A 13528-nucleotide genomic window follows, 5' to 3' on the forward strand; every position below is an offset into this window, starting at 1 on the left:
CTCTCTGGTCAGTCACAGTCGGTGTTGGTAGGAGGACAGAGGTCAAGCCCTAGGCCCCTCATTTGTGGGGTGCCTCATGGCTCGGTCTTCTCTTCTTCCTATTTAACATCTATGTGAAGCCACTGGGTGAGATCATCCGATGACATGAGGTGAGATATCAGCAATATGCGGATGATACCCAGCTGTATATCTCTACCCCGTGTCAATTCAGTGAGGCAGTGGATGTGATGTGCCGGTGCCTGGAGGCTGTGAGGGTCTGGATGGGAGTCAACAGGCTCAAACTTAACCCAGACAAGACCGAGTGGCTGTGGGTATTGCCTCCTAAAGACTATGTCGATTGTCCATCTTTGGTTCTGGGGGGGTGGGTGGAGAAATTGTCCCCCTCAGAACGGACTCGCAATTTGGGTGTCCTCCTAGACTCACAGCTAAGATTAGAGCAACATCTGAGAGCTGTGGCTAGGGGGACCTTTGCACAGGTTCGCCTGGTGCACCAATTGCGACCCTACTTGGATCAGGAGGCTCTCCTCACAGTCACTCATACCCTTGTCACCTCACAGTTAGATTATTGCAACACGCTCTACATGGGGCTACCCTTGAAAAGTGTTCGAAGACTACAGTTGGTCCAGAATGCAGCCACACGAGCTGTCGTGGGTGCACCTAGGTACACCCACATTACACCAATTGTCCGCAAGCTGCACTGGCTCCCTATTGGTCTCCGGTCACAATTCAAGGTGTTGGTTAATACCTTTAAAGCCCTACATGGCTTAGGGCCAGGTTATCTTCGAGACCGCCTTCTGCCGCATAGCTCCCAGTGACTGGTAAGATCCCACAGAGTTGGTCTCCTCCAGGAGACCTAAACCTAAACAATGCCGGCTGGCGGGCCCATGGGGGAGGGGCTTCTCTGTGGCTGCCCCAGCTCTCTGGAACCAATTACTTCCTGAGGTCGGGACTATACTCACCCTATTGGCCTTCCGAAAAGCGGTGAAGACCTGGCTTTTCCGGCAGGCCTGGAGCTGTTGATCTTGCTCTTGTGATCTGGCGAGAGCCGGCCATGAATGATGTGAATGAGTTTTTAATGTTTTTAATTTTTAAATGTTTTTTGTAATGATTTTTTAAAATGTATTGTGAGCAGCTCTGAGTCTTCGGAGAGGGGCGGCATATAAACAATTAAATTAAATAATTAAATTAAATTAAATTAAATTAAATTAAATTAAATTAAATTAAATTAAATTAAATTAAATATTAAATTAAATTAAATTAAATTAAATTAAATTAATTTTTTTTAAAAAAAAGTCTTTCCTATCTGGAATCATATACTGACTATACATATTTGGTAGCTACCTATACTATATAGCTTTTGCCTATCTGTAATTTCATGTTAATATAACCTTGTTAGAATATAGATCTGGAATCCAGAATTCCACTATTCAGTTAGTATTAATTGACATAATTCCACCATATATTCTTATAATCCAAAATAATGTTGTTGTCTTATGGCAAGTTCATTGTGAGGGCATGCAATTTACAGATATATTGGGAATGCTATCAACTGGTAGAGACCCAAGATGAGATTATGAAATGATGAGTAAATTTTTAAAAATGTACAGAGAATAATGACGTAAAAAGAGTTTTGTAACTTAGCTGGCAATGTTTTTGCAAGTATCACTGAATTCTTCCACCCTCTTGTACCATTACTAAATTAATTTAATATCTGTGTACTCCATCTGGTGATGTTGCCAAATAAGCATTGTTCTGATTGTTGCAGGACTATATTAGTAATAAATCAGAGATTGGATTGCAGAAATAGATAAACCACTGCCCTGCTTTATTTCTTTTTTCCTAGACCATATAATCCAATTATATTCCTCTCATTATTTCCAATTTTGGCATTCCAGTCTCCAACCGCAAGCAATATAATGTTGTTCTTTCAATTTCAGACTGAATTTGACTATAAAAAGCCATCAACCTCCTCTTCTGTCCTAGTGGTTGAAGTATAAACCAGGATAATCATGATATTAAAGGGTTTTTCATGAAGTCTAATTGATATTATTCATTGCATTGTACCCACGTGTTATCCTTGTTGCATTCTTCTTGACCATGAAAGCAATGCTGTTCCTTCTTGTTTTTTGTGCTCTAGGTAGTAGACAAAATGTTTTGATTGAAAATGTCCAATGTCCAATTACTTTAATTCAGTAATGTCTAAGATTTAACCTGTTATCTATTTATTTCATCTTTTACTATGCTGAGTTTTCCCTTTTTTCAATCTTATGTTCCATGTTCCCCCATTAATTCTATTTTTAGCTTCATATTTTCTTTTTAACATGACAACATCAGCAACTAGAAATCCTGAAGGCTTTAATCAAAACACATCATAAATTCCATTATTATTCTGAAAGATCTTCAGCTATTCCTCATTAGCATGTTGAGTGCCATCTGACCTGATTGACCTATCATCCAGCACGATATCATCAATCATTTTATATTGTCCACCTGTGTGGTTTTCTTCCTAAAATACAGGAGTGGTTTACCATTGCCTTTTCCTGCACAGAATAAAACCATACCTTTGCCTACACGATCATATTCTTCCAATGCCTTTCTATATCACCATTGCCTGACATTCATCACTCATCCTTCCCAGGAATGTACAACATACACACACAAATACACACACACACACATCTGCCATGATGAAGTAGTATAGTTGACTCCTTCAAAACAGCAAAATCTTTTTTTTTCAGAATCACACAGTTTATTACATTTTGTATAAGGCTAGACTTACCACCTTAAGGATGACATACACACAAGCTATGCTCCTTTAATAATTCACCAAGTCTAAATTATGACCATTGTTCATCATTAATATAGAATATTTTTGCATTTCAACAGAAAAAAAACTTATATGCATATTCATGCCAGGCTTCATTACAATGTGCCAATTACCTTCTAGCATTCATATCTCTGTCCCTTCACAGAGTCACATTGAACATCTACAGTGCAATATGGATAATATTCTAAAGCATCATTACAAAAGATGTTTCTCAGACTGAAGAGGTTTATAGATATGCATCGTTTTTCTTTATTTCTTTAGGTCTCTGATTTTCTAACTCCATGTTTTCCATTTTTCATGTAAGCTGGCCATCAAGTTACTTCATATTTCCCAGCCCATGTTCAGGTCTAAGACCAGCCACCTGAACAAAGGAGAAAGGGATGGAATTGATGAACTGGGTTGTTCTAAAAGTGTCCATAGCAGCCAATGAGCAAGTATAAGAAGGAAACATATCTAATTAGAATTATGAATAGAGTGTGAGAACATTCTCAGTCAGAACCTCAATGCAAGTCAAAGCCTGGTTAAGTGTTGCATACCAGCCAGCTTTAAGGAGGGTACCTGCTTTTTTCGAAGTAAGATAAGTGGTTTCCAGGCAGAAGAAGGGACCTGAGGTTACTCTTCCTGGATATTATTTTCCTTTAATATATTCCTTATCTAAGAATTCTTATTTCTGTCTGTGTTTCATTCCTAAAACATTCCATTTTTCAACTCTTCTGTATGTTCTTTGTTTCTTAATACTATAATTGCTGTTCTTAACCTATTGTGGCAAAATACATTACTTAAACCTAAATAGTTTGTTAGAAATAGATCAAGATTGGTAAACACAGGTATAAGAATATATTTCTTTGTTAGAGCTATATCCTAGAACCGTGATGATTAACCTTTTTGGTGCCCTTTTTGGTGCTGAGTGCCCAAAGCGCACGCGCTTTGGGCACCCCCCCAAAATGCAATGCGAGTGCCCCCTGTACATGCGCCCCCCACACATGTGCCCCAGACCCCAGCGCATGTGCCCCAGCCCCCCCCCGCACCCTGATTTTGTTTCCAGGTTGGAGCAGGAGGCTTTCCATGCCCAAATTGGAGCACAGGGAGGGCTCGCACGGTACCCCCCACACCCCATTTCGGCTTCCAGGTTGGTGCAGGTGGCAGAAATGGAGTAGAAAGGTAAGGTGCACTGGAGGGGAACCTGCAGAGATCAGGGAAGGCACGGGAGGCAGAAATAGAGGAGAAAGGTAGGGTGCACTGGGGAGAAGCTGCAGAGATTGGGGAAGGCCCGACCCCCCCATGCATGCATGGCAGAGACCGAAAGACCAGCTGGCTGGCAAGAGGCATACATGCATGTGCGGTGGAGCTGGGCTGGGCAACAGCTGGCGTGCCCACAGAAAGGGCTCTGCATGCCACCTGTGGTACACGTGCCATAGGTTTGCCATCATGGTCCTAGAGCAGTGGTTCTCAACCTGTGGGTCATGACCCCTTTGGGAGTCAAACGACCCTTTCACAGGGGTCGCCTAAGACCATCGTAAAACATATATTTTCAATGGTTTTAGGAAAAATTTTATGGTTGGGGGTCACCACAACATGAGGAACTGTATTAAAGGGTCGTGGCATTAGGAAGGTTGAGAACCACTGTCCTAGAGTCATCTAGGAGCTCAAGAAGCAAGGATAACACTCCTCTAATTTTTCGCACAATCATCATTCAGGAGGTGAGCTGAAAGAAATCATTGGCCCAAAGTCCAGTGAGTTTCTAGGCTCAGGTTGACTTGAACGTAGATGAAAGAACCCCAACTGATTTAAACAAACAAACAAAAGAGAGTAGAAAGAATAATTTTCAAACCATTTCTTCAAGTCTATAAATGCAAAAGACTTTTAAAGTAAGGGACAATAAACTCTTCTGGTCATTTTTAGTATTTATTCCTTCAGTAGTAATCCCAAATGCACCTGCAGCAAAAGAACCACTCAAGGAAAGAATTATGGCTCTGAGAAAAAGCATCGAACAGTTATATAACTTAATTAAACCTACATAAACATTAAAACTGATGAACAAGCAGCCTGCCTAAGTTTAATCATTAATCAAGTCTTGGATGAGGGAACTAGATTCATAGTATGTCATCTAAAGCAATCAAGACACATGAATTTTGCCTGTACAGTCATGTATATCATCCAGGCTCCATTAGGATACTTCAGGTTGGATTCTAAAAGGTACTTTCTCAGGTGCTCCAGCAGCTGATGCCAATGGTCAGAAAAGATGCAGCTGCTTTAAAGAGTGCAACCAGTTTCCATCCCACTCACACACAACATGAAAGCACATTTTTAGAATAGATGCTTTCAATTTTCTGAAACACTATATAGCCGTAGTTACTATAATTCTTCAGCCAAAATTTTCCTCCCCTAACAACCAGTATTTATATTAGTCACTGACAATTCCTCAAAGCCTCAAATTACTTTCTTAGAATCAATTTAGCATCATTATTTATTTTTCAGAGAGACTTCTGCTCAGCGGTGAAATGCATTTACCTTTGCTACTGGTTAGGGAGTGTGAACGCGCATGCCTCTTCTACGCATGCACAGAGGGTCAAAAATGGAACATAAGGATGTCCCAGTGGGTGGGAGGATGGGCGGAGCCTCCCGCTGCCGGCACTACCGGTTCGTGCAAGCCAGATAGATCTGGCGGATTTCACTGCTGCTTCTGCTCATTATTCCAAGCCTTAAAACAGTGATGGTAACCTTTTTGCCATCGCGTGCCGAAAGCAGGAGGAGTGCAGGGATGTCACATGTGAGCATACCCACACCCATAATTCCATGTGCCCTGCCCCCCGCGCATGTGCACGACTCCCCCACGCTCCCCCTTTTTTGGCACATGATGGCAAGGTGGACCCGGTAAGCCCGTTTTTTGCCCTCCCCAGGCTCCAGAGGCTTTCTAGGAGCCTAGGGAGGGCGAAAATGTCATTTCCCCCCCCCCGTTGGAGGCCCTCCAGAGGCCAAAAACAACCCGTTTGCCAACTTCCAGTGGGCCCGGTAGGCCCATTTTTCGTCCTCCTCAGGCTCCAGAGGCTTTCTAGGAGCCTGGGGAAGGCGAAAAACAGACTTTCCCCACCGCCCCAGGCCCTCCGGAGGCCGGAAACAGTCTGTTTCCCTGCTTCCAGTGGGCCCAGTAGATCTGAAAATCAGCTGGCTGAGCTCGCGTGCCCACCGATATGGCTCTGCGTGCCACCTGCGGCACGCGTGCCATAGGTTCACCATCACGGCCTTAAAACATAAATCTATATGAAATTGTCATCTTTCCTTCAATGTTACTGTAGTCTTAGTAAGAGCCGCGGTGGCGCAGTGGTTAGAATGCAGTACTGCAGGCTACTTCTGCTGATCACTGGCTGCCAGCAGTTTGTCAGTTCGGGTCTCACCAGATCAAGGTTGATTCAGCCTTCTATCCTTCTGAGGTCGGTAAAACCCAGATTGTTGGGGGCAATATGTTGACTCTGTAAACCGCTTAGAGAGGGCTGTAAAGCACTGTGAAGCAATATACACTGTTCAAAAAAATAAAGCGAACACTTAAACAATACAATATAACTCCAAGTCAATCACACTTCTGTGAAATCAAACTGTCCACTTAGGTAGCAACACTGATTGACAATCAATTTCACATGCTGTTGTGCAAATGGAATAGACAACAGGTGGAAAGCATAGGCAGTTAGCAAGACATTCCCAATAAAGGAGTGGTTCTGCAGGTGGTGACCACAGACCACTTCTCAGTTCCTATGCTTTCTGGCTGATGGTTTGGTCACTTTTGAATGCTGGCAGTGCTGTCACTCTACTGGTAGCATGAGACGGAGTCTAAAACCCACACAAGTGGCTCAGGTAGTGCAACTCATCCAGGATGGCACATCAATGCGAGCTGTGGTAAGAAGGTTTGCGGCGTCTGTCAGCGTAGTGTCCAGAGCATGGAGGCGCTACCAGGAAACAGGCCAGTATATCAGGAGACGTGGAGGAGGCTGTAGGAGGGCAACAACCCAGCATCAGGACCGCTACCTCCACCTTGTGCAAGGAGGGACAGGAGGAGCACTACCAGAGCCCTGCAAAATGACCTCCAACGGGCCACAAATGTGCATGTGGTGGCTAAAATGGTCAGAAACAGACTCCATGAGGGTGGTATGAGGGCCCGACGTCCACAGGTGGAGGTTGTGCTTACAGTCCCCATTTGGCATTGGTCAGAGAACACCAAGATTGGCAACTTCACCACTGGCGCCCTGTGCTCTTCACAGAGGAAAGCAGGTTCACACTGAGCACATGTGACAGACGTGACAGGGTCTGGAGATGCCGTGGAGAACATTCTGCTGCCTGCAACATCCTCCAGCATGACCGGTTTGGCAGTGGGTCAGTAATGGTGTGGGGTGGCATTTCTTTGGGGGGCCGCACAGCCCTCCATGTGCTCGCCAGAGGTAGCCTGACTGCCATTAGGTACTGAGATGAGATCCTCAGACCCCTTGTGAGACCATATACTGGTGCGGTTGGCCCTGAGTTCCTCCTAATGCACGACAATGCTAGACCTCATGTGGCTGGAGTGTGTCAGCAGTTCCTGCAAGATGAAGGCATTGATGCTATGGACTGGCCTGCCCGTTCCCCAGACCTGAATCCATGTCTCACTCCATCCACCAATGCCACGTTGCACCACAGACTGTCCAGGAGTTGGGGGATGCTTTAGTCCAGGTGTGGGAGGAGATCCCTCAGGAGACCATCCGCCACCTCATCAGGAGCATGCCCAGGCGTTGTAGGGAGGTCATACAGGCACGTGGAGGCCACACCACTACTTAGCCTCATTTTGACTTGTTTTAAGGACATTACATCAAAGTTGGATCAGCCTGTAGAGTTTTTTTCCACTTTAATTTTGAGTGTAACTCCACATCCAGACCTCCATGGGTTGATAAATTTGATTTCCATTGATAATTTTTGTGTGATTTTGTTGTCAGCACATTCAATTATGTAATGAACAAAGTGTATTTACTAAGAATATTTCATTCATTCAGATCTAGGATGTCTTATTTTTGTGTTCCCTTTATTTTTTTGAGCAGTATATAATGCTAGTAGCTGTTTTGCTCTTTCATAGAATATTTGAGGTTACTTTTTTGGTTGATTATTTCGTGAGTGGAATTGTCAGTTTTCTGTTTAATCCATGAACCACAATCAGAAACTATGAAGAACTTTTATCACATTATTGTGCTAGCTAGACAAGTCGGATTTCATCTATACAAAAATTAGATTTCAACTATACGTTTTCTTCAATGCAATAAATAAAAAGAGAATTAAAAAGAATGCATTCATTATTCTTTTCTCATCAAAGTGTTTGATGAAAGTTTTTTTGCAATTAAGCATCTGTAGCAGAAATAAGCAGTGGGGGGGGGGAAACAGCTACTTAAATCCTTTTTGGAATAGATCAATCAAGCTGGAACATGTTTTAGAGCAGTGTTCCCCAAAACGCTGGCCCTAGTAGTGCGGGGGAGGGCAACACACGCAAAATGTGGTGCTCATGGGTTGTTAGTGCCAATGGGCAGGGCTTTTGCACTCTACTGTACTAGTTTTTGGTTATCAATTCAGAAAGGAGAAGAAGGTTTTAGGTTGCCCTGGTACTCATTTCATTTGTGGAATGATGTAATGACACACATGATGTTACTTCCTCCTTTATATTCCCCTGCTTGCCCAAACTGGCAACTAATAGGATACTTTATTTTCAGTATTTTCTCATAGAACCACATAGACCAGTGGTTCTCAACCTTTTCTTCACCCTCTTTAAATACTTTTTGTGGACCCCATGTCTTAACTCAATCATAACATTTCTTCAATGTTATGACAATATCATGATCCCCCAGGGGTCCGCGGACCACAGGTTGAGGACCACTGACATAGACAATGGGCCCATACAATGGGTTTAAGTTATTTGGAGCCTGAAGTTGACATACACTCCACACAGTTTTTTCTGATTCTTTGCAGGCAGGCCAACAGAAAACAGAAGTTAATCAAAAGAGGATTTTGATGGCAGCAGAACCAGATATGTGTAAATATTTTCACAAGTGACAGCTCAACTATATTTTTTCGAATGTCAGATAGCTGAAGCAATAGACAAGTATGTCCAGGATGGTATCTTTAGGCAAAGGAGGTGGATAAAAAGAACTTCAAAGCATATATTGTGTATACTGTGAATGAGAGAGTAGGAGTTAGAAAAAAGAAAAATTACAGAGCATACAGTAAAGAAGGAATGTACAGGTTAATAGGTGACAGCCATTACATTCTTGTACTGATATTATAGATTATACCTGCTCAACAGCAATAGAAGCAAAGGTTTACTTCAAGTCAAATAAACTGTCAAAGAAGAAAAGCAAGCATTAGCTAATTATGTAAAAGACAGCCAAGGATTGATGCAAATTAAAAATTGGAACTTAATGTACAGGGAACAAAACATAAATATTGAAATAACGTAGTAAAAACAGGAACGGAACACTGGCAAGGATTGCATGGTCAATTTCTACAAAAGATCAAAGTAAAAGTGGATTAAAAAAAAACCTGACAATGGCTTACAACTGGAACATTAACTAAAGAAACCAAAGAATTTGGCCGCTTAAGAGGAAGCTATTCAAACGAAGACAACCAAAGTCAGAACTAAAAAAAATAATCAACTGATTAAAAATGCAAACTGTAAGAAGAGGCAGAAGAAATGGTAGATCACACACTCAACTCATGCAAGTAGACTGAACCAACAGCTATCAACAGTAACATAAAAGTCATCAAAATGATTCACTGGAACATTTGTAAAAATTATAATGTGCCAGTAATGAGAATTAATGGTGGGAATATATAGTTGAAAAGTAGTTGAAAATGAACATATTCAAATATTGTTGGATTTCTTGATACAAATTGATAAATGTCTTGGCCCATAAACATCAGATTAAACTGATGAAAAGAAGAAAATGTGGATATTTGATGTGGCAATACTAGTGGAAAGCAGAATAGTAGTCAAAGAATTGGAGAGGACCACAGAGTTATCCTGTGGTGAGATGGGAAACAAACAAACAAACAAATCACAAAGTATCAAGAACTGAAACTCAAAAGTGAAAGATTATGACATAAACCAGCTGGCCGATCTCAGTACTTATTGGCACACTGGGTGCCATACCAAAACGCCTTTGGCAATACTTATAACATCTGCAACATTGACAAAATTTCCATCTGTCATTTACAGAAGGCCTTGGATTTGCACATATAGTATGCCGATACATTGAAATATCCTGGGTTCTTGGGAAGAATTCAATGCAAATACCAGCTGAAGAACTGGCAGCTATGACTTCACATTGTTTTCTATGTAATAATACTTACCAGGGAACATAGGTGGTCATGAAATGTTACAAATACACCAGATAGCTGAAGAAGAAACAAGGACATTGGAAGAATATCTGAAGGACAGTGAAAAAGATGCAATGAAATTAGTACACCACGAACGTTTGCTGAATATGGATGAGACCAAACTGACCTATAAGAAAGACCAAATGAAGAACAGAAATGAGACATAGCAAGGCAAAGTATCACATGGCTGATACGTCCACACACCAATAAAAAAGCAGGCAAAGCAAAAGACCAGAAGACCTGGCAATGGCTAAGAGCAGGAAAGTTGAAGAAAGAGACAGAGGGGCCAATTCTGACTGCACAAGACCAAGCTTTAAGAACAACTGCGTACAAAGCCAGAATTGAGATGATAGTAACAACAAATGCTGTCTCTGCAAAGTAGCTGAAGAAACAGCATCTATTTAGCTGCTGCAAAAGGTTCACAGATTGACTACAAGCAACGGCATGACAAAGTAGCAACAATGGGGCATTGGAAGAAGTGCAAGAAATACTGCTTACCTGCAAGGAAGAACTGGTGAGACCAAGACAAAGTAATAGAAATAGACAAAGTAATATAAAAAGAAGGAGCTAAAGTGTTCTGGGACTTTACTATTCAAAGCAGGCAAGCACCTACTACGTAACACTCCAGACTTAACAACTGTCAACAAGAAAGCCAAAAAAAGTCTGAATAGTGGGACGTGACAGTACCTGGAGACAGCAGAAGAGAAAGTACTGGAGAAAAATCACAAAATACATAAACCTTCAAATAGAAGTAGAAAAACTGCAGGGAAAGAAACCAAAGATAGTACCAACTGTATTAAGTACCTTGGGCATAATCCCAAAACATCTGGTGCATACCTGAACACCACTGGCATTGGCAAAAATCACCATCAGACATATCCTGTGAAGATACCTTTAATACCCCCAAAAAACATCTGGCTATCCCTATACCTGGGAAGGGCTTGATAGGTGGATAAAAATGCCAAGTCCATTCTAATTATCTGGCTGACTGTGGAATAAACTATCATACTAATACTTTATTAAATTTGTATTCTGCCTCTCAGTGACTGTGGACAGCTCACAAGAATAAAAAATATTACTATAAAAATCAATAAACCATAAAAAATAAATACAAAACTAGAAAATCAGCCTTACCACTGCTGCTTCAGCCATTCCTAAAATGCCTGGGCAGATTGTTAGTAATGTTATTCATTATTATCAATTGTACAGAACTGCACTTTGGAGATTTTCTGCCTAAACTGACCAAATAATTTGACCAATCTGAGCTATTTAATAATGTCTGTGCACTGGGAAAAAGGCATCTGCCACTCCAGAAACTGGAGTCACAAAGCACATGCATAAAAGAAAATGGGATAGGATATACAAAAGACATTTAAATAAAGAATAACACTAAAAGTTAAGTTAGACTTATGTCTCTCTCCACCAGAGGAAGCTTGCAATACTATTGCTGGATTCCTTGTGGGAGATACTTTGTCTGGAGATACCAAGACTCTCTCACCAAGAGAGTCATAAAAGTGAGAAGATCAGAAGCTGTACCGCCTTCCCTAGGAACTCCAGTATGACAGGGAAAACCGAATTATCGGTAGGTGGTAGAAATATTACTACCTCCCTTCTGTACTGTTTTTAACTGCGAGACCGTGTCACAGAACCGATTCGAGTGGAAAGGGAAAGAAGCAGCACACAGAAAAAGAATGTGTGTCAGAGGGAGAGAGAGAGGAAAAAAAGGAGGCGTGTGCGCGCATATGCCTCGCCAATTCTTTAGGTAAAGCACGCTGGCCCGCAATCGGCACAGAAGAACGAGCAGCAGCAATGTGGAGGAGGGATTCAGTTGCGCTGGCAATGGGTGCACCTTTGGAAGACCAGGTGAGGGTCCGACCGTCAGGGAGAAAAAATTATCCACCTGATCGCTAATAGCCGACCAAGGACTTGAATCACTCAACAGTAAGTAAACTCTCCCGCACCGCTTGCTTCCAGCAGCAATTGCAATTTCAATTAAAGCAAACTCGAAGTAACTTGGTATGACCCGGCGCGCACTTGGCCGGCCAGCCGCTCGCGCCAGGAAGATCCGAGCGCTGCCACCTCGGTACCAAAACCCAGCAAGCCGGTGGCTCGGAGGGGCTCTTACCTCGAACAGGGGCCCGATCTTGTTCCTTTCCAGGTAGGCTTGAATTCTGTTTTGCTGACGAGACGCCATCAGCTCGCCGAGGAACGGAGGCTGGTGTTCGCGTGCTGCTTCTCCGGCGACTCCTGCTACTATCCTTTTCCCAGCTCGCTCCACAAAACGAGCAGGCTGGGAACAGCAGGGCAGGGCGGGGACTATGGTAAGAAAAAGCCCGAGGTCCGACCAGCGGCACCGGTCCTGAACTACCTGGACGCCCGGTCCCCTGTTAGAGCCGAGCTCGAGCCAGGAGGCAAGGAAACCCTGCCATCCCTCTCCCTCCTCGGTGAAGGTTGGAGCTGGGGAAGGCGCGAGCTGGTGCGCAGGGAAGAGGACGCGGCGGGAAGAGCCGTGCGTCGCCTATGCAGGCGGCCGGTTCCTTGGTTACAGGGCGCGCAGCCCCGGCTCCGCTTGAAGCCACCTCGCCAAGCTGCCGCCCTAGCGACAGCGCCTCTCGCAAAGCCAATAGCAACGGCGCTGCTCTTCCCGAGTGGAGCCAGGAGGGGGAGCTGCTTCGCTCTCGGACTGCGACGACACCCCGCGGTCCTCTCTCGGGTCAAGGGAGCGGGCTGGAGGAAGCCTCGGGAGCGCACCGCAGTGGCCGAAGTCGTTGGCGGCTGAGCTTGAAATGCGTGCTGAAGCGGCGGGTGCGCTAAGGATTTGGCAGAGGCTGGAAACAGCGCCCGTTCCCGCCCAGCTTTGGCGAATACACGGCCTCTCTCACGTGGTTTGTAATTCTTTCCCTTATTTCTTTCAGCTCTTGCCCAGCTGCTGGTCTATACTTGAGAGGCAACCGTGACAGAGGAGGGGGAGAATCACCCTTTCGAATAGCAAAGATTAAGGGAATTAATTATTAAGGGAAGGATGGGATCCGTTAACCCCATTTGGAGTTACGTTTCTTTTTTCCTCGGGTGCTAGTATCGGTGGTAAATACGCACCTCCCGTCCAAGTGGCACCTCAGAACTGTCCCGTAACTGTTACTGTAGTGAAACCTTCGCTTATTTTGAGATTAAACCCCACTGATGTCTCTAGCTTTATTTAGGAATAAGGATTGTATGCCTTTTTTTTTCCTATACAAGGATAACTTCATTTATTTGAAAATTTATACGACTGCCCAGCCCAGACTTCCAAGGAAATTAATACACAAGTAACACAGAGGT

The 13528-nt window shown here is 43.4% G+C and overlaps 1 protein-coding gene across 1 annotated transcript in view; it reads right to left on the bottom strand.

The window, feature by feature from the left end:
• CUNH8orf34 (chromosome unknown C8orf34 homolog) overlaps positions 1–12404 on the bottom strand; it is an 82823-nt gene extending 70419 nt beyond the window's left edge. The window contains exon 1 of the mRNA XM_070940984.1: positions 12336–12404. Coding sequence (XP_070797085.1) covers positions 12336–12404 — 69 coding nt within the window. The remainder of the gene's footprint in view (positions 1–12335) is intronic.
• Between the last annotated feature and the right edge of the window lie 1124 nt (positions 12405–13528).

Source organism: Pituophis catenifer, unplaced genomic scaffold, assembly GCF_029215685.1.
Source record: "Pituophis catenifer annectens isolate HBS135680 unplaced genomic scaffold, rPitCat1.0.hap2 SCAF_3, whole genome shotgun sequence".
NCBI lineage: Eukaryota > Metazoa > Chordata > Lepidosauria > Squamata > Colubridae > Pituophis > Pituophis catenifer.